Raw genomic sequence first — 25,007 nt, 5'->3', positions numbered from 1 at the left:
CTGCTTGGCATCCGATGAAGTGGGCTGTTGTCCATGAAAGCTTCTGCATCTGTGGTTCAGTTAGTCCATCAGGTGCAACTCTACCCTGACTTCTGCTTAAAATGATGCTGTAACTAGCCTATTCACTCTAAAGTAAATCAATGCAAAGGGCAGTACATGACTACTATGAATGTCTTGCTAAATAAGAGTTTTTCAAGAGAGCTGTAGGACTTTTACAGGTTTTATCTCCTATCTGAATGAGCCCTGCCTCTGCCAAAATAGGAGAGCAAACGCACCAGGCAGCAGAGTCTGAGAGTATACAGCAGTGAGACTCTGTATTGCTCCCTACAGCTGATGGGTCACGGGAAGAAAGGATTAGGACTACACTCAATACCAAATTCCCTTCTCGAAATTATTGTAGCTGCTGGTAAAGGAAGGGGAGGGGCAGACCTCTGAATGGTTAATCCAGTGTTTTCTCCCTTCTGAAGCCAACACTAATTCACTTGTTTGGGCTCTGATCTCCTCTGCAGTCTGTCTCACTCGCAGTTTGCCTTCATTCCCTTCTCTAACAAATGGGGATAATATTTTAGAAGAGATGTATTCAAGGATTAGTTACCATTTAGCCCTTTCCCATATTAAACATTACCAGCACAAAGTCACTTGTCTAAAATGTCCTCAAGAAACTGTTTTGGTTTTTTTTTTTTTTTTTTTTGGGGGGGGGGGGGAGGAGGAGGAGAAGGAGAGAGGGTGAAGAGAGAAAGTGTTTGTGACCTTCTGTCACACTACTCCAGGGAACTATGTGCCACGTCTAGCCCTTCTGCCACATCAGCCATCCCTGAGAATAGGGGATTCTTTTCTGATACCTCCTCAAATGGAGAAAGAAGTGGGCAGGCACAGCCTCTGGCACTAGTCGTGTTCCCCTGCTTTAGCCTTACAGACCACACATGCACTGAATCTATACTGTGCTCAGGGTACACTGCCATAAAGGTTGCTTTGCCCACTCACTTCTACCCTGGAAATGAGACCAAAGCACAGGCCTGAGTGTATTCCCTACCGCTGCTCAGAGAATCTGTCTCAGCATGGTTATGGGTGTGTGTTCAGCACCACACTCGGGTGGTGGCCTGGTCTCATTTCTGTGACTTTGTGTGTGCTGAGCAGGTGTGGCTGGGCAGACAGGCTTCATGGTGATGCTCCTGGGTATGCCACAGAGGTTTAGCTGAGCCAGCTCCTGGTGTTCAGACTTGGGCTGCTTCTGGTGCCAGCTCTGGCACATCCTCTCAGTTTGCCCTCATCATTTCCTTGTATTGATCATCTTTGCTTGAAGGAAGAGTGGTGACCCTGACAACACCCTCCATGGTCTGCCCTCTTTTTCTTTTGTCGCCTCAGTTCTGTTCCTGCCCTTGCCTCCCTCTGCTCTCTGTTCGCATGTGTTATTTATGGCACTTGCTCTTTGATGGATTGTTCTATTAATGACAAGGTTCCTTCACCCTTCGATAGATGTCCTTTTTCTTTTGTATTTGAATTCTAAATAAATGATCCCTCGCAACCCTTTGCCACCTATTCATCTTCTCCCTCTCTGTCCAAGAGTGTAAGTTTCTTCAAAGGTGTAACAGACAGGTGGGGGATAGGGAGCTCAGCCATCCTCCTTCCTCTGACATTTTTTTTGGGGGGGCGGGGGAGGGGGTTGTCCCCATCTAGCTTTGGGTTGAGCTCTGTGATCCTAAACTTCAGTGTAATTCAAGCCCCTTTTAAGTAAGCCTCTGATCCTAAGTCCTTTCCTTCCTTGCTCGTCCTATCCTTCCTTGCTCTCTACCTCTCCCCTTCTGTCTCATCTCTCTCCACTTAAGCACCTTCTCTTTTGCACCTGGGCAGGTTGCTACTTCTATCCTGAAAAGAATCCTCCTTCAACACAGCTCCCTCCTTCCCTCACTCAGTGGTGTTTTATTTCCCTTTGTGTGCCCAAACAGCAGCTTTGTAGCCACGCAGGTGTCATCTTGGGCACTTTGTAGTTTTATTGCCCCTGCATATGCAAACTGAATATGCTCAACAGGCTATGAATGTACTGGGGTGTGTGTGTCTAAGTGTTAGTCTGAGAAAAAAAAAAAGGGGGGGGGGGGGGGGGGGCAAGAGCGTGGCCCTCCTATATTTTAGTCCGAATGGGGAACCAGTTGGGGCACAAAGTAGGAAACCCAGGTTTGAGGCCCTGCCTGGCCCAGAGGTTTGAACTTGCATCCCTCTGCTCCTTGTGTTTAGCTAATCATTAGATAACATGGTTTGAGAGGAAGATACAAGGCCAGGACCCAAGGAGGCCTCCCATTCAGGGTAGTATCTGCCTCATAGACTATTAATCCTGTAGGTTGCTTTATTCCTTGTGGCCCCACACATCTTCCTTTCTTGGCTGCTAAAGGGACCAGCTTCAAAGGTGCACTGGAGAAGGGTCTGGCTAATACCATGACTATACTAAAAAGTTGGAGAGATGTAAATTCAAACCCCATCTAGGTGAAGGGAAAGTCTCCCAGCTTCCAGACAAATGCCTGAATCACTCATCTAATTTGGCTTAATTGCAGGAGGGTCCTATTTTTGTCTGTCATACTGTAATATCCAGTTTTCTGGCCCCTTAAAACTGGATATTACAGTATGACATCAGACCCAAATCTTCCACCGCTCAGGAGAGTGCCCTTTCCACTAAACTTTCCATCTTGCCTTCACTCCTCCATCCCCAACTTCAAGTAACAAATGATCCAATTATCATCAGATAAGCTGAGCTGTAGGAAAGTAAGGTTTTATCGCAGAACCTCCCTCACGCCCTGTGGTCAGATCTATGATTCATTCTGCAATATTCTTATTCTCATTTTAAGGATCTGCACAACCGTCCTTGCCTACAACTCCTTCCTTCTCTCCCATCATGCCCTGCCTTGCTCTGTAGGGTTTAACAACTCTTTTCTTTCTGCTTTCTTGTTTGGATATCTTCTTTGTGCCTGTCATCACAATATTTCCAAGTCATGGATGGATATTTTTTCATTCCATGCTATGCGCTCCTGTACTCTGGACTTACTCATGTCTCTGCTTTCCTTCAACATTTTTTAGAATGTATCTGATTCACTTCCCATATAACATAACTCAGACTGTAAGTTATATCCTTTATACCACACCTCCCCCCCACCCAATTCCTTTTGTCTGCTTTTGTAATTTTATTCTGCCAAATGAGATTGCAAATTCTACAGGGTCATGATCTTGGGAAGTGCAGAGCAAAACCCTGACCTTGTATAAATATTTATTAATGCTAATGACAAACTACTACTTAAAATGCAATATAATCATTCTTGTATATCAGAGATCCCTTTATATATTTTTATGATGGGATTACCCATGTTCTTGATTTCTTATCACTCTTGCTTTAACTGAGATTTCTGGGATGTTATTGGGCATTGCCTTTTGATTCTGAATGGCTGGATTTATAAATGCCATTTTCTTAAATTGCAGATTTAGTTTTTCAATTTTACATTCCATTTATTTTCTTTTATCACTTAAAACTGTAACAGGATTTCTGGTCTGCAGTTGATTTTTTTCCCCAAGGAATTTCATAAGCACCTGGAGTTTTGGTTCTGTGTAATGTAATGGGTTTTACCTGGGGTAATTTCATTTTCAATATTTTATCTTTACATATAAAACATGGTTAATATTAAAGAGAAGTAAAATTGTACTGGTGCCTGGTATGCATAATTTATATCACCTGTTCTTCTGTTTATTTCACAGTCTATTTTTATTACAGTGTTCACTTTCTGCCTTCAGGCAGGGTGTTGGTATAAATCCAATCTCTAGAGTTTCTGCTAGGAAATTTACACATCTAAAAAGGGTTTCCGAGTTCTATTTATTATTTGTCCCTCTGTTCTTATATTACTGAAAACAAACCGGAGCCTGTTTAAAATCATATATAATTTAGCAAAGCTACAAGAAGTAGTGTAAAATTACATCTGTAACATACTAAATCATTTGGAGATTTATAAAGCACAGGTTTGCCCTGCACTCCTTAAATAAAAAAACTGGCAAGCGAGAGCCTTGAGGATTATGTAGGTATGTGCAGGTCAATTAGAATAATTCCTTCTTCTAAATTCTAACTCCTTTTTTTCAATCTGTGTGGTGGCTTATGGTTTTTATTTCTTACTGGTATATCATCCCATTGCTGACTCTTCACGAGTTCATAAGAAGGCTCTGTTAAATCAAATTTGGGAACAGGGAACCCAGGAATGGCGTTGTGCAGATGGAAGCCAAATGTCACCAGCCAGCTGTTAACATCTGGAAGAAAATTATATGAAAAAACAATGTCAGAATGTTTCTATATTTTACAAGTATATTTATATCCAAGAGTACATTTTGGCATAACTGCTTTTTTGGTAACATACCAGAATTCTTTAAAATTATTCTTTTTGTGACTCTAGCATCTGATTTGTACTAGAGTGATTGTTTTTACTACAATTCTGCTCTACCAGGTATTGTTAGAAGACTTCCAAGTAACCGCTCTTGTGTGGTGTTTTTCTCACTTTAAAGCACTGTGGATTTTCATGTTTGTGTTTCAGTGACTCCCAGAATGAATATGGCAGGCCAAGTAGGAAGGGTCTTTTCCTAAATCACATTAGGATCTCACAGTCAGGCTGAGTTCTTTCAGTGTCCATGTTTCATTATCAGTAAAAACAAAGTTCTCCAGGTGACGTTCTTTACTTTGTTATACCTGATCAGTCCTGCTGACTCCAAAGGAAGCCCACAGTGACACCTGACACTCAGCTGTTTTCCATAGAAGGATCTTATTAAACAATTCTGTTGATGCAAGAAAGAGCCCAGAATCCCAGGCTAATGAGAATAAAAGTTTATTTTAGGACTCTGAACATTCACTGGAAAGTCTGTTCAGAAATAAGGTTCCACTTTCCCGTTATCAGAATAGAAGCGTCTTTTAAGGGAGATGGAGACAGAGAGAAAGCAAACCAAAGGGGGACAAAGGGAGGGTATTTTTTTGTTTTTACTGTGGTTCCGTGTTGCTCTTGTGAAATTGGAACTATGGCTGAGCGATTTCAAGAACATTACATGTGCATGCGAGGGATGGGCACACTGACTAACTAAGAATCATCTTAGTCTTCCTTTTTAAATTTTTTTTAAAGATAGTTTAAAGTGGAACCATGATTATGGGCAATGCAAGGACATCTTGCTCTGGGGCTTGCGTTCTATCCAGCATTCTTCACAAATACTTAACAAAAGCAGACCGAGCACTGGCTGTCAAAGCCAACTCTTTCTGTTTAGGAAAACCCTGAATAGATAAGGGGGAGAGCAGTATTTTTCAGAAAGTCAAAAAGGGCTTGAAAATCTTTACTTTAAAATAATGGTTTGGAGTGCTATCAGATAAATGAGCCCCTTCAAACTGTGGATCTAAAGCTGCCATCTGACACTGTCACACAATGATAGCCTCATCTCTAACACAGACCGAGACTGTAATCTATGTATCAATGATGTTATAGAAAAATGAAAACTGCATTTCAGTTAATGTTTATGGCAACTGCTCTTGAAGAATATGACTGCTACACCATTCCTTCTAGGCTGCACTGCTAGGACAGGATGGATTTAAGCCACTGACTCCCATTCAGCCTGTCAACGCCTATTAACTAACTAGTAGGTGGCTGTTTTCAAAAGTAATTGGTGTAAGCCCAATTGTTCCCAGATTTCCTTCTCTGAGGAAGAGTCTTGCCACTCATTACTAAATGGAGATGAGCTTCTCCTTTAGTCTGACACCATCTGAATGAAAAACCACAGATGACCTGAATGATTTCTAATCTTGAAACTCAGACACATCTGCAGGCAATATGATTTTTCAAGAGCTTATGTTGACACACAAATACATTATTTCTCTTCGTACAGATGGAAAACTGGAATACATCATTTAATCTAAGGTCCAGCTCTACAAATCCACAATATACTCCACATCACCTCTTAACACACCTATTTTTTCATTGCTATATTTTTTTTCCTAGAGTGCAGTTACTGTGTTCAGAACTTAGTAGGTGAGTTGACCAGAGCACCTCAGGGGCCATTTCATGCTTAAGCTTGTTTGGTATGCACAATCTGGGTGTCCCCTGGTCTAAATCCCCAGAGGAGTGTGATGTAGTAAGCCGGCCCTCAGAGTGCTAAACGTGCTGCTAGGCTGTGTTTTGTTCACAAGTCTAAGCTCTTTCATTCAAAACTACAGCTGGAGGTGGTGGTAGCTGTCTCTTCTTTTATAGCCTAGCAGGATGTTGGAGAGCTTGGTTTAAAGTCCTTCTCATCCTGAGGGGTTCAGACCCAAATCTTCCACCGCTCAGGAGAGTGCTCTTTCCACTAGACTCCTTTCATCTTCCTGCTAGGGCTGTGCCACGGGGCAACCAGGAATGTAAGATTCACAGCCAGAAAGACTGTGAAAATTCTTCTTCTAGTACGGCTTATGTATTTTTGCATTAAACACTCATTGGATAGAATACAGAAATACACTTGGGAGCAGGGACTTTTATACTTCGTGGGCAAATATTCCAACCTCTCAACTATGACATGAAAGGTAGCCACCTCCCAGTCATCCGTAGCCAAATGTGCCTAAATTGAGGAGGGAGTTTTAAATTGTGAATGTCCACACATGTTATAAGTTATTAGGTAGGTACATTTGGAGCAAGTGAGAAATACTGCAATTTAAACAAGCTATTTACCTGTGATGTAATCCTTCACATCGTGTATTTTACTGGCTGGATTGTTATTTCTAAACATGTACAGATTAAAGGGAGCTGGGTCCTTCCCAATCCTTTTCCAGATGTCAATGTCCGGTGTAGTCCAGCGGCCTGCCAGTATGTCATAATCTCTTTCTCCAAAGTGGACTAGCTTTGTCAGTGGGTCATACAAGCCTCCATGGAATCCTATTACCAACTGGAAGTCCAGATTTGAGTCAAAATAAATCTCACCGTAAGCAGTGTATTGAATTTGTTTAAGCATCAAACCATTGCTGCTAAAAACAGCCAGTGGTGTCCCAGTATTATCTGAGGCAATATAAAATTCATCCCCACTGCTAATTTCCATGGCAAAAAGGTGTCCTTGTAGGTCATAGTATAGAGAAGTGATCTCAGAACTTGAATGGTTATACACATGAGTTATCCTGGTTGGATAAGTAAGGTCTGCATAAAAAAACTGGAGGTGCTGTCCAAGGCTAGTTTTACTGGAAACTCGTCGTCCAAGTCCATCATAACGGTAAATCACTGTCCACCCACTGCCTTTGCTGTAAACTCTAGTGAGCAGGCCTTTGGAGCTGTATTCAAAGATTTCAGTACCCCTCTGACGCAGGAATCCATCCTCATCTAATCGGTACTGAACATCACCTAGTCGAGTTATTCTGTCCCGCAGGTCATAGCGAAGTGGCGTCAAACGTGCACTATTACTTGGGTTGAGCAAATGGAGGTTGCCATTCAAGTCGTAGTTGTATCGCCACATGATTTTTTCATTTAGATAAACTGTCTGGAGCTGACCATCTACATCGTATTCATAAGCATATTTAGTGGTGTTGGCAAATGGCCCAATTTTAATTTCTCTCTTAGTCACTCGCCCCATGTTATCATACTGAATTGTAATCCAGTACATTAATGACCTAAATATTTCATATTGAATTTCCTTGATGCGGCCATGCGCATCAAAGTGTTTTGTGTAAGTCATTACAGCTGTAGAAATGATCTGGTTAATATCATAATATATTACTCCAAATTTCCCAAACTGCTCAACTTTACCAGAGATATCATCAAACTGGTAGAGATCAATAGGCAATGGGGTTTCATTGATGACGCCTTGCATGCTAGTCACTCTAAAGCTGTTGTCATAGCTGTAGTCAAATCGGGCATTTACCATTCCATCTTCACTAAAACGGAAAATCTGCCTGTCAATCAGTGGGCCAATTTGCCTATACCTAATGGTGCAGATAAAACCATCGCTTTGGAGGTTTACTGTTTTCAGGACTCCTGCTGTCTCATCATAAGTAAAACTGACTCTGGTACTATCATAAAGAATTTCTGAGAGCTTGGTTTGTCTTCTGTATTTGAACAATACTCTCCGGCTTGTACCCAGGAAAGCAGTTTGAAGGAGCTGCCCTTCTTCATTGTAGTCCATTATTACAGATGCATTACTTTCAGGGGGGTTATATATGTTCCGGTAATAGCCAATGGAGCGAATTGTCTGCATGGTATGACGAGCAACACTGGGCATGGTGACGGCAGAAAGTCGATCCAACAAATCATATTCGAAGATGTACTGCCGCTGGCTATGAAGCAGAAGGACCATTGACTGAAAATTAAGAATAGATTTTAACTGTGTGTCAAATCATTACACACACACACACGCACACACAATTTCTTAACAAAAATGTGACATTCCACTTGAGAAAATTATCTTCTTTTTAATTGAGTTATCCTTGACCTTACATGTTGTTAACGTTTCCCTGCCTAATTTACTTGGATGCTTAATTACAAGAGGTTCTGTAATTAGTGGCTCCAGATTCATAATGTGCTACTTGTTATGACTGCCTCACTCTTTAATCAAACACTCGGAGCCAAACAGCAGATTGTCAATGGATTTGGATAAGTCATGTTTAATTCTGGAAGAAGTGAAACTGTCTTAAATCCAATAACTCAAAAAGGGAACAACATACGGGAGAAACAATTTCTCCCCTATAATTAGTGATCATTTAACAGAATTTGACTAGACCGAAGATCCATGAATACTGTGTTCTTGTTCTGTCTGTGTTTGTAATAGGGGCAAAGTAATTGTTTGATTATTTACATCAAGTGGAAGTAGACAGAACTATTCTGACATTTTTCTGATGCCTGGATATTATGAATCATGAGCCTTGATTCAATTATGTCCTTAATCAGCGGAAACAGTATTTGCTGAATAATAGATTCAGTAGACAAATCTGTAGGCTCTACAACTAAGGGTATGGACGAATGTACATTTTAGTTTCTGTAAAAGGGGAGAAAATGGAAGCCCTGCTTGGGAGTGTCCAGCAGCTATTACGATCTGTTATGACAACTCTATAACTATCCAAATTAGCAAAATTGCCTTGACTTTGAACAGAAATGGAGCAGGGGGAAAGTTGGAGTGGGTTTGCTGCATTTGTATCGCTACAAAATCATGTTGTGTTGTGACAGCTTTTGTTTGTATCCTTTGATGTCAATACACTTGTTATAGCTGTCCTAAGAGTACTAAACTGGCTCTGCTCTTACATGTCAGGACATGAAATCTCACAATAGGGATTTTCAGATAAAATATTGGGAAAGGACAATCATCTTTCTGCAATCCTAACACATGAAATACAAACGAAAGAGTTCTCTATAACTGCTTTGATTTGATGCTAACAATATGGACAAAATATGAATAGACAGCTTTTACTACAGTAATAAAAGAACTCTACTCTGTGGCATAAAATACAACATCGGAAAGCTTACACGCAAGTAATATTCAAACGACTTACATTATCAAGATCTAATACCTGTATGTTATTTTATGTATTAAAGCATCGGGGGGAAGAGCTGCCATTTCTTAGCTGATTGCCTTAATACTTTAAAAATATGCTGGTTTCTAGAAATTAACTAATGCTGGAAAGTATGTCTTCTACAGAACCATTCCCATGCAAATTCACGCTGATACTTAAAAATGTGTTTCTGATGTTTGTTTTTCTTCCCTTGAATATGGGTAATGTATGTTTCATAGCTTCCAATGTGTTCTTTACCTTTTCCAGATATGTGTAACTCCATGTTTTTCCATCAGCAAATACTCTAGATACGATCCTTCCCTGTCCATCATACTCTATTTTTTCACTAGTGGTCCCTCGCTGAATGCTGCCAATTTGACCTGTAGATGAATAGGTAACATTGACAGCCATCAGCTTGCTGCTTGGCAGCCAGAGGGTTGGATGTCCTGATGTGTCGTAGGCAATCCTCAGCAGAAATTTACGGTGATCATCGTAGATCTTTTCTGTCTTTGTGGTTCGATCAAAGTCGACTGAAAGGAGGTTTCTGCCATTAACCTTTTATAAAACAAATAAGATGACAAAATAAATCATGTTGTTCAAATACGAGCCACCTATTACTTCCTCAAAGTACCAGCTATTGTTTAAATACCATTCTCTTTGTCAGTAAATTAATTTAGCAACTTCTTGGTGTAAGTGCAAGGCATTAGATTAACCGCTATTTTAAAAGGTTTCATTAAGTAGAGAGATGGCTTGGAATTTGTTCAAGATCTTTTCAATTAAATTCCTTGATGTTTAGTCAACTGTTAACAAAATACTAAAAGATAATACAAATGTTTTTTTTCAGCATAACTGGTACCATTTATAAGGGACAAATGACTGCTAAGCAGTACAAAAAGAATGTTAAGATGTGGCAAATTACTGGTAAAGCATAACATATAACATTTTTGGTTGGACAACTTGTACTACTGTATTTTCTTGAATATACAATGAGGTGTTTCATCCCCGCCCCCCCCCATTGGCACTGAGGAAAAAAGCCCCTCGTCTAAGTACCAATGCACTAAGTGTATGGATACTATATGCAAATTGCTACATCCATCTTTAATTTCAAGGTTATTGTTTTCAAATTTGCTTATTACTTCTTTGTGCTCAGGGAGAGAAAGGTCTGATGGTAGGGAGAGGGGGAAGGGGCTGCCAGAGGAAAAAGATGGGGGGGAACCAGAGAACAAAGGAGCTACTTGGCCCTCTCCCCCCCAGATTTCTTTTCCTTGCTGTAGCAATTGGAGGGGAACAAATTCAAAGCAAACCTCCAATAATTAAATTCTATACCTGGAAAATTTATAAGAAATTTATACATTTTCCATATATAGAATCTAATTATTGTGGGTAAGTCTTATAATAAGGGTCATCTTCTCTTTGAGTAAATAACATAAATGCTGGCACTTCAAGTAAGCAAAGAACTCAACCCAATTTTTTCCAAGTAAGTACTGTCAAAACTAACTGGTAAAAGGTAAGGTTTACAGACTAGGTGTTTATATATTAAGAACACAGGAGTTTCCATAATGGATTAGTATCTATTTAATCCACTCTTTTATCTGGGTCTCTAGTAAAGATGCCAGAAACTCAGAGCAGATAATTATAAAACACAGATTTATACATAGAAGATTATTTATAATCTATGGACCAATTAGAAGTTGGGTTATGACTTGAACCATGACGTTGAATTGTTTATATATTAAAACATATCCATTTCAATGAATGCACAGATGTTTCCATTTTACATATAAATAAAAATCCTTTGAGACCAATGATGGCCAGTGGCAATTAATTCTGTATGTGAATTATGCAAGAGGCAAGGATTTTTGTGGGTGATATCTTTTATCAGCCCAATGGTATAGTTGGGAGGGACATAGACAAGCTTTCAGGTACAAAATACCTGTTTTACACATTGGATGCAAACATGTAGTAGGTTTTTCAGTTTGAAATGCATTACTGCTCAGTTTCATTGAATTAGTCGTTGTTCTTGCATTGTGAAAGAGGGAAATACAAATGCCTGTTCTACTCTCTCTGTACTGCACAAGCTTCACTAGGATATACCCTCTTAATGTCTGCTCTCCATGTTATACTTCCCTGTTCTTTTAAAAGTTTTTCCAGGCCTTTAATTTTTGTTGATCACCTCTGAATCTCCCTTAATATCTACTATCCTCTTTGAGTATGTCAAGTAAGAGTGAAACACTGATCACCAAGATACTTTTTTAGCACTGGAAACTGACAGCCAGTGGGAAGAGGGAGCTGGGTCCTGGGTACATGGATAAGATGATGGCTTGTGCTACGTGTTGCTTAAATTCCTTTTCTAGGTAACAGAAGGAAAATAATACAGAGATAACTGAAGTCATGCACATTAGAGGGGAGAGGCGAAGACAAATTGTCCAATGCCATTTGGAAAAGACCAAAAAATATTTTCACGTTGACCAGAAAAAAAACTACAGGGATTAACATTTCTCAAAAGTGCATATCCTAAAACATATCTACTGTCAACTTTGGAGTTGCACTTTACAGCTGCTGAGTTTGTAAAAGAGCAATATACATTAGATTATTTATTATTAGGTTAGAGCAGTGATGGGCAAAATATAGCCTGCAGGCTGGATCTGGCCAGCCAAGGGATATTATCTGACGCGCAGCATGTCCCTTGACCCCACCCAATCCAGATGTGGGGGGAACTTGAGCCATAACACATGTTGCTGATCCCTGCCCCAGGGGGCATGGTGGGACACAGGCGGCAAGGCAGCTGACCTGGGCTTTCTGGCATGGTAGCAGTTTGCTCCTCTTGTCCGCTGCTGCCAGTCTGCCCTGCATCCACTGCATGCACTGGATGGTGCGGGTGGGGTCTCCATGAAGACTGACCCAGAACCTCATGGGCACGACACGCTCAGTCGGATGGATGGGATGGGGCTGTGGGCAGGGAGCAGTGTCTGGGAGTGGGCTGGGCAGATGGAGCCAGGGCCAGGTTAATGGGACAGTGACAGCATGTGACCAGGGCACATGACAGAACTGCAATCTGCTCCCTGCATATCCCTGCCTGTGGAACCAGCGCCCATCACAGAGACATGCGGGGAGCAGACTGCAGCTCTATTCCAGGCCCAGTCCCGCGCTGTCACTGCCCCGTGATCATGGCCCTGGCCCTGGCCCTGCCCCTGCCCACCCATCCTGCTCCTGAACCCTGTTCCCCATCCGCCTGCAGCCCCATCCCATCCACCTGGCTGAGCATACCCTACCCACAAGGGTCCCAGGCCAGTTTCCATTGAGACCCTCCCTGCCTACTCCATCCAGTGTGCTCGGCAGTAGGTGTGGGGCAGATGGCTTGGGACTGGATAGAAACAATTGCCCCAGTTCTACCACTGACACACTGCATCAGTATCCTCCCCAAGGCCATGTTAGCACCTCCCGCCCCCTGCCACACCAGGCTGGGTCAGCACCCCCGCTTCCCTGGGCCAGGTCAGGTCAGCAATGTGCTGCCCCCCTCCAGCCCACAACAGCTCACAGAAAATCCTTAAGTGGCCCTACAGCCCAAATAATTGCCCATTCTTGGGATGGAGGGTATTTAAAAGCTGCTACTAGGTCACGGAGAAGTTTGGAAAAACATATTCTTTAACAGATTTGTTCTGCTTACGTATAGCATGTATGTCTGTATTTTTGTTGACTTGTTCTCTTTCATATGCCATCCTGGCATGAAAACAGGATATGTTTTCAGCTTCAGAACAAAGAGCTTGTTTTTACATAAATTGCCTTATATAAGAAACAAAAATTTAACGGATGTAGAATTGGTATTTTATATATTTGATAAGTCATCAAATGGTCTTGAAATATACTTTGACAAATAAATGCTCTGAGATGGAGTCTAAAACTGGTTTAAACCTAAATATGGCACACTACCATCTGCTGCCTTTACATTGTTTGAGTTTCTCTCTCTCTAATTTTCAGGTAGTTTTTCTTACTCCATTTTCCTACCTTTTCAGATGGATTTATTTGCCTGAGTTAACTTTTCTGTAGGCTGTTGTTCTCTATCTTTTGCTATTTAGCCTCACCTTCCGTCAATCCCTGCCTGTCTCTGTCTGTTTTATTTCGAGTTCTCTTCCACTTTTTCTCTCTCATTCCTTAGCTTACATTTAAGCTTTCAGCTTTTCTTTCAGTTCCTGATTAACTCTCCTCCTTTGAGGCTGAAGAAAGAATAGGCACAACTGGCTGTTTATGGACCCCAAAGGGAAAAGGAAGGTTTTATATTTAAGGCACTGGACTGGCATTTAGGAGATCTGGACTGATGGTGGATCTTCTTAGAAGCAAGCTTTATCTGTTTCAGTTCCTTATCTGTAAAATGGGGATAAAAATATTCCTCCCTTTTTTTTTTTACCCTTTGTCTGTCATTTTGAGACCTCCAGGGAAAAGAATAACTCCAACCCAGTCTATGTGACAAACTTTTGCTGTCATAACTATGTTGCTCAAATGTGAGATTTGTGATCAACACAGCTATGCTGTCAGAACCTTGTTCTGTAGATGTAAGCTGTGCTTTTTGTGTATGGACCAGAACCATTTCTGGTCCATGTACAGCACCAGAGCAACAGGTGTATTAACAAAAAAACCCACCCAAAAGAGAAATAAGAGCAAGTTGGAGGTAAGAGGAGTGGTATTCAGAAAGAAAGGATGATTAACTATTTTTTAAAGGACTCGAGATAAGCCTCTGTCTAAATTTGCTCCAAAAAGATACAGGGATGATTCTTTCTAAACATATAATACTTTGAACAACATCTACAATAAAAACAAAAGAAATATTTCACTAATCCATTAATATGTATTTGGGTATAAATGCTATGTCAGAGATTGCAAATTAGCAAATGCTTCACCTTTTGGGGTGGTGGGTATAACCATTGCCAAGGAATGCATCCTGTAACATTACCTACCTCAGATATAGCATAATGAAGGTGTAGAATACAGAGCAGACATATTAGCAATACATTTATCATTCTTCTTTACTTGTGGAACCATCATGGATTTATTTAGATTAAGTGAGTGTAGTTCCAATACAAATGTTAAGATGGTCTTGTTCCAACCCCATCTGGAGTGTTTAATCTAAGTTATCTTTGCTAAATGGATGTCAAAAGTGGTTTGCCTGCTAGATATATTTTCCCCATGACACAATGAGGAACAGAAAACCTAACAAGGTGGTAAAGACTTATATTAGGGGCACATTTTGTATGCTCCAAAATGTAACCCTTTCTACAAAAAACATGATTATTACACCTATCATAAATTTTTCAAAAGAATAAGAATCCTAGGATTGCACTATGATTATGGCAGGAATGGTCTGTGGAAATCTTAGAAGTTATCTTTAGATTGTAAATCTGTGGAGTTATCAAGATTCAAGATGACAAAAAGGGGAGATGGAAGAGTGACGTTCTTGCTGACTCGTTACAGAATACCGGATGCTGAGTACAACAAAGTTCTAGGTCAATAGAAAAGACGAGGGCAATTGCATTGTACATGTTCTGCAGTTATGCAATCCATGGAATGACATCTATGGCTGCCTGTACAGGAGCGCAGATGCTGTTCCAATATGCTGTAATTATTCAATTAATCGAGTCTGCTGGAGTGTGGTAATTACCACATTTCAGCCACTTCCCAAGTCTCATGTATTGGCATCCCCATGCTTCAAAATGGTGGCAGGGGCGCTTGAACTAAAGCTCATCAAACAAGCTTTAGTTCAAACACCCCCGCCACCGTTTTGAAGCGTGGGGACACTGATACACAAGATGCTGCGGCATTTCAGAGCAGCTCTAATTAAAGTGCCACCCCTCTTCCCTGGAGCACATGTAAAAGTGCCCTACTTCACCATTCATGAACTCCAAGGGCAATGGATATCATGCATGCTTGAACTTTTACTCACCCTAAGCTTTCGTCCAAACACATTGACTTTTCCCTGGGCTTGTTCTTTTCGGAATCGCCATTCTACTAAGTTTTGTCCATTCTCTCCTGGGAGAGTCATGTTTCTTTTTGCTACTGTTGGATTGGCAGTGCCAGCTAACACATGTGGTTCCGTCTGATAATGTGAATCCATGCCACTGGCATAGAGAATTCTCAGAGAGCCATCATAACCAATCTGGTAGCTGTTCCTTAACTGATCTGAAAATGCAGTGAAGCACAAAGATGTATTTTACCTACTTGGGTTAAACACTATTTTTCCCCCTATGCATTTGCCACGCTGCAAAAGTATATAATGTTTGATTGTATGTACTGGCATCAGCCTGATGCTGTCACTCTAAGGGGGAAGTTCTAAGGCCTCAAATCCCTTTATTTTCAATGTACTCAGAATCATTTAATCTCTTAGGAAAATCTGACCCTCACAGCGATTTCTTGCCTTACAGTTTCACGATAAATTTCTGGCATAATAAGTATACTGTAATCACTGCTAGAATGGTATGGCCTGGCACACTATTTTAAATCTCAGACCCTAGTCTGTACTATTTTTAAACTAACTTATTTCCCTTTCAACCCCTCCCTGTATGGTCTTTCACCTTTACTTTTTAACTAACAGTCTTTTTGCCTAACCACAAAATATGCTTCCAAAACTAAGCAGTTGTTTTTCAGATCCTAAAGTACAGTTAATTATGTCCCCCAGGTATCTACTGTCTCCCTTAAACAGTAATATTTTTTCCTAACATCTGCTTTGCTAATCTGCCCCTAAGAGGAAGCTGACCTGAATGCAGTGTTCAGTGAGAAAAACAAGTTTTCAATTTAGTATGTGATTTTCGATACTTATGGGTTTTTCTCTTTACAATACCTTGAACCATAGTATAGAAGGAATCTATTGACGATAAGTTGGAAGTGATGCTGACATCTTCCTCTCTACTAGACGATTCAATGTCCACTGTAATGGCCTTTTCCATTTCCCCATGAAGGTTAGTGACAACTCCAGTTGGGAAGGTGACATTTGTTAGACGACCCTCGCTGTCATAGCTAAGATAAATCATGGTACAAAAAATGATAAATAGTAAGAACAAATTGTTTTCATTTACAAGTAAAATTAACAGAAATATCAGCTTTCCATATTGTTAAGGCATGTTTGCGTTCTGTGCATGGAATATGCACAGTGAAGACTTCAAACGGGCTTTGAAGTAGTCAAAAGACTGTTTAACATACAGGAGCCTCAGTGGTGATAGCAAGAGCAAACAGATGGATCTCCAGCTCTGCATATTATTCTTTGAAGTGTGACCAAAATCCTGCTGCACATCTAATTTGCTGTTTCAAAGGGAACATATTTGGTGGTGTTAAATTCCATAGCATTCAGCACTCACTTCCTATTATCAGAGTAGATTTATTCCACTGTTTATATCAGTTCTCACAATTTGTCATAGAATGGACAATACTTTAACAAATTGTCTCACGGGCCCCTTCCCCTCCGACTCATGATTATACAGACCACCTGCTCTTCTTTTCCTTACAGCTTAACAACCCTTGTATTTCACAGAAAAATGTTATCAGGAAAACACTTAATCCGTGTTAGGGATATTTCTTGAATTTACTGGAAATTAAGCTAGCCAGCGCGTGCTACTAGCTACTTATCTATGGACTGCAGTCTGTAGTATTAAATCATTCCTGATATTCCTTGTACACTTATAATTGTTGGATAAAAAAGTTGAATCTTTTTGGCTGAAAATATGTATAGAAGATATCTACATATGGAAATTAGCACGTGATTTCTGAAATGTACCTTTTCCCACAGTTTTAATGATTAAGTTCCTTTGGTTAGCACTGTTACGTATGATGTGGATGGTACTGTACAGAGTAGTGAAATATGTTGGAGATACAATTATCTTGAAGGACCTGTTGCCAAAACAGCTGTTTATAGCCTTTCCATCAGAAATAGGTGCTCTAGATGCCAGTATATTTCAAGCGTCTAATAAGACAAGTAGCACTCATTAGGTACCGGCAGGGTAATTCTTAAAGGAAAAACAGAAATGAATTTCAACAGAGATATCACAGACTGGTATCAGTTGGAAGAGGCCAGTGATAAGACTGCTGACTGGACCCATGCCATCAGGTTGACAACATCAACCTGTAATTATGCATGTTATTATTATGCAACCACTGTAATTATGCATGTTTTACACCTGATTCTAACACTTATCAGTAAGTAAATATTCAGTTTGACCCCAATTCATCACTGGGGATCCTGGTTTTCTCTGATTTAAAAAAAATCCCAATTTTCAGTTAAAAATGTAAACCCAAATCCACATTTTTCCATAATTAAACACCACTATATATGTGTCTATATATTAGTGGTGTTTCATTTAAATCATGGAAAAATGTGGATTAGGGGTTATTTATTTATTTTTTTTTAACTGAAATTGGGGATTTTTTTTTTCAATAGGAGAAAACCAGGATCCCTGTTCATCACAAATACTATATTGTTGAATTCGTATACAGTATGTCACTTACTCAACAGTAACTTTTACAAAGGCATTATACTAGGCAACACTGGTGTTACTCCCAAATGTTTCAGCCCCTCAGACTAAAGCAACTGGAAAGGTTTTAGCTTTTAGCACTATATGGGAAAACACAGTACACAACACTACTTCTGAAGAGTGGCCTGCCTTCTTCATGGACTATTTTCTTAAAAATCCGTCAGTTCAAAGGATATCAAACACTTTATGCCCTACAGCTGCTTACAGTCCTCTCCTAGAAAGGCAGAACTCCTTTTCTTATTATCAACTTCCATTCTACAGACTCATTCACTGTGGGGCAAAAATCTCTTTCCCCCACTGCACCTCCATTTCCATAATGTCTCAAATACTCTACACACACCTTTGACTGCTCTTTTTATAGTTTACCAAATATTAAATTTCAATCACCCTAGATTTTAATAGAGCCCTTCTATTGGGTATCATAGCATATTGAGTACCTCTTATAGCTGTATCTTATTAAACCTGATATCTTTTATTCCATAATGAAGGTCAAATGTGGCTAATACCTTATCATCACCACTCATTCCCTTTGGACTTCCAAGGCCATTTTTCATTTTTTGATTGTGTCCAATATTCCTTCATAATGTGTTGTTAAGTTCTGATGAATTTGCTCATCTGAGCTTGTCAGCTTTAGACTGAGAGCCTTCCTCTATTTGCCTACTGGTCTAATACTGTGTCTTTAACGAAACTGGTCCTAAGGCTAACGGGCCATTCCCCTCTTTCTCTTTTTTGTGTGTGGCTTTTTAGAGTTATAGTTCTGCATAAATACCCCCTAACAAACATGCCTACAGTGTTGCTATTCTGGGTTCTGCTGATCTGTCCCACACACCCCTGTTTCTGTAATAAAGCCATTCAAGGAACCCTTCACATAGCTCAAGAGCATGGCAAACAGTGAAAGTTGGGAGGGGGGGCGCACGGGAAATATAGAGCTTGCTCACCAGGCAATATTCTCTCACCTTTGCTCCACTGACTGAGATAAAATCATCTTACATATGCTCAATAACCACAGGAAGCAAGGGGGACCAAATCAATACTGCCATAGGTTGAACTGGACCAGAGAGTCAGATTCCTTTCCCTTGTTAAGAACATCTGCTGCTGCAAGGTTTCTTTTCCACAATGCCAGACTCCCAGTGGTAATGATTACCATCTTCTCAGCTTCTTGACCTTCTGCTCTCTAACTGCTGGAAGTCTCTCTGCCAATGTCCATTTGCTTTAATTTTAATTGCATCCCTGCCCAGACCATTTTCTGCTCTAGTCCAAACAGGACATTTTCACCATTCTGTTTCACATACTTTGTAGTAACTCCTGGAAAGCCTTTGCTGAGGGTGGAAATGTCCTATCTTCAGTTATATATCATAACTCTTGTTCATGTCTCATGAGGTTTAGACCAAATTTAACTTCACCACAGCCCACACAGCGTCATCTAACATTTACTATTGTAAAGTATTACAATCAAACGTATGGAGCCACAGAATTGAAGTTTATCAAAAACATTCTGGGAAAACTGATGTCAGGTTAGGGTTGATATTGTTTATTAATACGTCTCTATGTAGTGCATGCTTGCAGAATTGCTCCCTTAAAGTTATTGTAAATTCTGTAACTCTCTTCTTTTACTGTTGCAACCCTGTCAAGTTTCAAAAGTGAGCCACACTGGTTCTGGCACATCTCACACAAGATGACATTCAATTCAAATGCATTTGGGTATTTGTAGACTTGCTTTAAAGATTGGTTATGAATAGTAATGTTATTTGAGACAGCATATCAGAGAAATGAGGCATGAACATCTTTCGTAATATAGCCACATATAAATTTAATGGTTGAATGAACAATACTATTAGTATACTTAGTGAACATGTATTAGAAATATCTTCAGTGCATCTATCTGCTTATCAAGACTGAACAGAAAATTAATGGATCCTTTCCTGACTCCTTTTGTCAATAAACAGGTTTGTTTTGCAAGGCCAAGCTAAATAAAGTGAGAAGATAAGGGAAAAGTTGAAAGTTCATCTTTAGTTAGCACACTGTACTGTTGGTGCTAGCGCACATATAACATGTTGAAGCATATTGAAAATCTAGCCTAACATGGCAATAAAGTGTTTCATGCAGTTTTGTTGAGGCTATTAAGCTCACATTTGCCTAGAGAGCAATTAGTTTTTAATGCTAAAAGCCAACATTCAGAAAAGAATGTGCAGGCACACTGTTGGTTCACAAATATGTTATTTTAATTGCACTTAAGCTAAAAGCAACAAGATGTTTTGAATTTTCCCCAACCCTCGAGCAAGCAGCAGACAGACTCTTCCAGCCACAGCTCTAGGTCTACCATAAACACAGACTAGACAAACTGTCATGATAGACTAGCACAGTTTCTTTGAAACATGCTCTGCTGTCTTGACTCCCATGCATTTCATTGCTGTCTACTTGGTTATAGGGATAAAGTGAACTGGTAATACACAAATACCTTAGGCTTCTAATTTCATTTTTACTATGGAAAGAAGGAACAGTTTTCAATCCTGTCATTTCCACTCCTGTCATGTTTCTTTTAATTAATGCGAAGTTACAAACTTGCAAGAGGCAGACAGTTTTATCTCTGAACTCCTTTTGCCTAACAAACTGAATCTCTTTCACGAATAACTCGATTGTTGAAAGAAAGAAATACAGTCTCTGCCCTTAAGTTATGTAGTTTGCCTCCTTTTTTCACTTTTTCATTGCCTTTGAGGTGCCTTCTCTGCTTTGATACCCTTTTCTGCTTCTTGTTTGTCATAAGCATCAGAGGGTGAAATAGACAGTTCCTGCTAGACATGAAGCAAGAAAAAAAACCCAAAAACCAAAACAGAAAACCAACAAGGGCACAGGGTGGGATGAGGAAAGAAATGATTTCTCTCATTTTATCTCCTATTTAGGCCATGCTCAGTCTAGCTGAAATATCTACTTCAGTTGTTCCCACACTTAAAATGCTTCATCTTTTTAAACACTGGTTTTAAGTATCACATATAATGCTCTTCTTTTTGTACACATTTATTTTAGGGCCTCAATTGGCTTAAGCATCCTTGGACTCCAAATAAAAATGCTTCAGGAAAATCTAAAATATTATATTGTATAACTTTTTTAAACATCTCAGGATGTTTAGAGAACAAATTAAAGAAATGCAATAAGAAAGCAATTACTTGACTTTTGCATTATGCAAAACACAAAAAACAAATATGTCAGAGCTCATAACTCTATATTTTGGTATGCCAGTGATTTGTGTTAACAGCTTGTCTTGTCTGATTTGAGTTCAATGTTCTTCTTTATTCTTGTCTGGAATATTGCTGAACATAAGCAAAAGCTGAGAGCGACTGGCATCCCTTTTCTTGTGCTTGCATTACAAACTGCAGTTTTGTTATCATTGCTGTATTTCATTGTGAAATGAAAGGGGAGTTTTCAATCTATACGCTGGCATTTAGCTCAGTGAGACACGTGAACAAGTCAACTAAATAGGCTAGTCTTTGACAGCCGTAACTCATCTGCAAAGCAATTGGAACATTCTTAACTAAAATCACTAAGGAAACTTGCACCTCAGAATGGAGTTTAAAAAACCAGAATCGACACCTTCCATAAGACTGCTATCTCATTTGTGTGTGGAGAAGCTGCTGATGTACAGCACCTAAAACAAGCTGAAGTGCAGTGCTTATGCTTCAGTAGTATTTGACCCACCTTTACAGCCTGATCCGGAATGACTTGCAGATTGATTAGGCCTTTTAAACATTTTTTAAAAATTTTTTTGCAACTGTGCCTGCTCTAGTGAGTCAATTACATGCCACTGCTTTGCTATTCACCAAAACACTGCCAAATTTCCCAGTCACTACTTGCATTTCATCAGAGCGTACACATGCACTAAGGCAGTGCACTGTGATAAACTCCTCCAGGTTGTTAAATGTGGTTTCTGTCAATGTACATTTGTATATTGCCATTGCACATTTCTGACCAAAGAAGAACTCTTTAATCGTTGTTTCTGAATCAAACCTCATATGCTAAACAAACCTGAGAAAAATGAATGATGCCAACACTTTTCTCTAAAAGGGCCAGGGGAAGAGGAGAGCACTGTGGTATATGTAAAAGGATAGAAGGGCTGAATGGGATGCATAGAGATGTGGGAAGATTTCTTGGCTGGAAGTGAAGGCTTTAATTGGGCACCAGACATCAGCTCCAGGAGACCTCCTGCCCATCAGCAATTCTGGCCACTTCCAAGTGGGACTCTTGGATAGTCCTGGAAGTTGAGGACATCAAGTTGGCTGAAAACAAGAACATCTTATTCTGAGCTGGATCCTACACACCGAATGAAGGCAAAAGGAATCTTTAGATGACTTCAGTGCTCAGTGGATTAGGCCCTCTGTTAGGAAAGAAATCTGGATTGGCTGTAGAATCCAGAGCAACAAGAAAGGAAAACGGAAAAAATCGTCTGGTTGCATCATAAGGTTGTATGACCATGCAGATGAGATGATATGCTAGTAACAAAGAAATTACTGAAGTTATTTTTCAGAATGAACAAGCCAGGCGTGAACTAGATTTTAGAAGCCTGAGGCCTATTAGGCTTTCTCTATAAGTTACACTTAAGATGTAGTTAACTAGTTAATGATGCCAGTTAACAGTTAATCAGTTGTGACCCAGCTACACATTCAAACAATTATTAGGCTAGGGACAGAAGTTACACATAAACCAGTTTACGTAATCAGAAACTGGCTTATACCTGTAAAAGAACAGAAGTTCAGCGCATATAAACCAGTTTCAAAATGGCTGAAACTGGTTTAAGATAAACCCGGGTGAATTTAGTATCAGACTTAACTGATTTGGGTCAAATTGGTTTATGAAACTTCTGTCTCAGGCCCCTTCCTGGTTTAAGTTAAATCACAGTCCCCCAGGATCCCAGCATGCTTCCCATGGGTTGGGCTGGGCTGGGTTAGGCTGTGCTAGTTGCTCCAGCAGAGAAGGGGTAGGGGAAGAGAGGCAGACTCTGGCTGGGGTCTGCAGCCAGGGATGGGGGTTAAACTTCCTTTTCCTTTTCCAGCTGTGCTGGAAATCAGGGGTGTGCGAAATGGGCCATATCTGATTAGGATTCAGACTCAGCTTGAATCGGGGACAGTGCTTCAATTTGTTGATTCGGATCACTGTCCTGATTCAATTCAGCTGAATCTGAATCTGAAGATTTGATGCTGATTCAGAGAATCAGCGATTCGGCCATAGACACCGCTTGAAATGTTTTTTTCTACATACTTTGAGGTACCAGGTGCTGGGGTGGATGGAGTGTCCCACAGGAGCGTGAGGAGCCCCCCCGTGTGCTTGGCAGCGAACCCAGAAGTGGGGGGCTCTCATATACAGCTGGATGTTTAAGTGGTTAACAGTGCTATCACCTTCTCTTTAACCAACCTGTCTCCTGAGTGCTTTCCTAAACTTTACAGACATCACTTTACAGCCATCAACTTCTAATTTTCTTCGAAGTAATCAAGGCATATTTTACTTGCCCATGCTTGTAAGCACTCTAATAGTTCTGATATGTGTTTTCATAGTTACCATTTTGGTATTATTACCTACATAATGATTCCTTCTTTCTGTTTTGATTACGCAGCTTACCTTTAAAGACTAATATTCTATGTAGAAATCCTACAAGACTGAAAAATGAAAGAATAAAGTGAAAGCACATCAAATAAGGCACACTGTTTTTGTGCCTTGACACCACTGTGATTAGGTGCCCTATCAGTACTTTGGGAATGAGATGTTTCTTTAGAGTTTTCATGTTGATGCCTACAGCACTGTTAATGGGCTTCTTTTTAACATGTTTACTTTGTTCCCTAAGCAGGCCAACTCTGAAACAGCAAGGAATTTTTTGCTGTTCATTACCAGGATAATTTTTCCCAGCACTGTAGTTTTTAATATTCTGTTTTATCATAATTATAAGACTTGCTATAATGTGTTAGTTTAGAGAGCTGCAAGATCACAGCGTGGATTCATAGTAAAAAAAGTAAAATATGTAAACCTTTAGGAAGAAAATTAAGGATGTTGTGTGTGTTTTAACAATTTATCTACTGAAAAAATATACAAGCAGCGCAAGCTGCACTATCATTATTAAGTCCTCAAATATCATCTGTTGGATTCAGTCATGGTACATAATATTTACACATGCCCAAATGCAAGTTAGACCTCTGTAGACAAGTACACAGAGAAGATTCCTGCCTGAAAAGAACACAGGCTGAATTTTCTGATCCACTGGGTTGATGTACAGATTGAACAAACATACATCCAGAGATCTGTCCTGGAGACTTCCTTCTGTGTAAGGTATATCTTTAACTGGTGAAAAGCAGAAGGTAGCAATTTTGCCACCTCCTGTTCCCTGCCCCCCCACTCATTTGAAATGCACTGCCTGGTAAAAAAAGGCATGGGGGGCAAGTTGAAGGGATAACAAGGAATAACGGCCACAAGTTGTTGGAGAGTAGGTTTAGATTAGACATCCGAAGGAACTGCTTCACAGTTAGGGCGGCTAGGATCTGGAACCGACTTCCAAGGGAAGTGGCGCTGGCTCCTACCCTGGGGGTCTTTAAGAAGTGGCTTGATGCCTACCTGGCCGGGGTCATTTGAGCCCAGTTTTCCTCCTGCCCAGGCAGGGGGTCGGACCTGAAGATCTACAAGGTCCCTTCTGACCTTACTTCTATGAAGGTAGACAGAGGGCAGACAGTCAGAAAAGGGGTACTTATCTAGGACAGGGAAAGAAGCAAGAGTCTCAGATCTCCATGTACTTGGGGAGTGCCAGGTGGCCAAACACTTGATTTTAGGGTGTAACACTCATCATGTGATAAGACACTATCTCCACTCAGGGGGCTCCATGTATTTGTGTGGGGTGGGGGTGAGGGAGGTCTCTCTCACAGCTCTGTCCTGCTTTTAGGAAGATATATTTAAATTGTTGCAATGAAGACTACATTCAGGTTTATCCCAAAATGGCATAAGAGCTTCTGCCAAAAACATCATTT

The 25,007-nt window shown here is 40.2% G+C and overlaps 1 protein-coding gene across 9 annotated transcripts in view; it reads right to left on the bottom strand.

Annotated features, from left to right (window-relative positions):
• Positions 1–25,007, bottom strand: part of TENM3 (teneurin transmembrane protein 3) — a 540,570-nt gene that overhangs the window by 4,268 nt on the left and 511,295 nt on the right. For all 9 annotated transcript variants that reach the window (XM_025207579.1, XM_025207580.1, XM_014521286.2 and 6 more), the window contains 5 exons: positions 16,326–16,501; positions 15,432–15,667; positions 9,755–10,051; positions 6,699–8,310; positions 4,145–4,275 (listed from right to left, as the gene is read on the bottom strand). In XM_025207579.1, coding sequence (XP_025063364.1) covers positions 4,145–4,275; positions 6,699–8,310; positions 9,755–10,051; positions 15,432–15,667; positions 16,326–16,501 — 2,452 coding nt within the window. The remainder of the gene's footprint in view (positions 1–4,144; positions 4,276–6,698; positions 8,311–9,754; positions 10,052–15,431; positions 15,668–16,325; positions 16,502–25,007) is intronic.

The sequence above is a fragment of the Alligator sinensis genome, unplaced genomic scaffold, assembly GCF_000455745.1.
Source record: "Alligator sinensis unplaced genomic scaffold, ASM45574v1 scaffold354_1, whole genome shotgun sequence".
Classification (NCBI taxonomy): Eukaryota; Metazoa; Chordata; order Crocodylia; family Alligatoridae; genus Alligator; species Alligator sinensis.
Note: the sequence above shows the minus strand (reverse complement) of the source record. Positions and strands in the feature narration are given on the sequence as shown.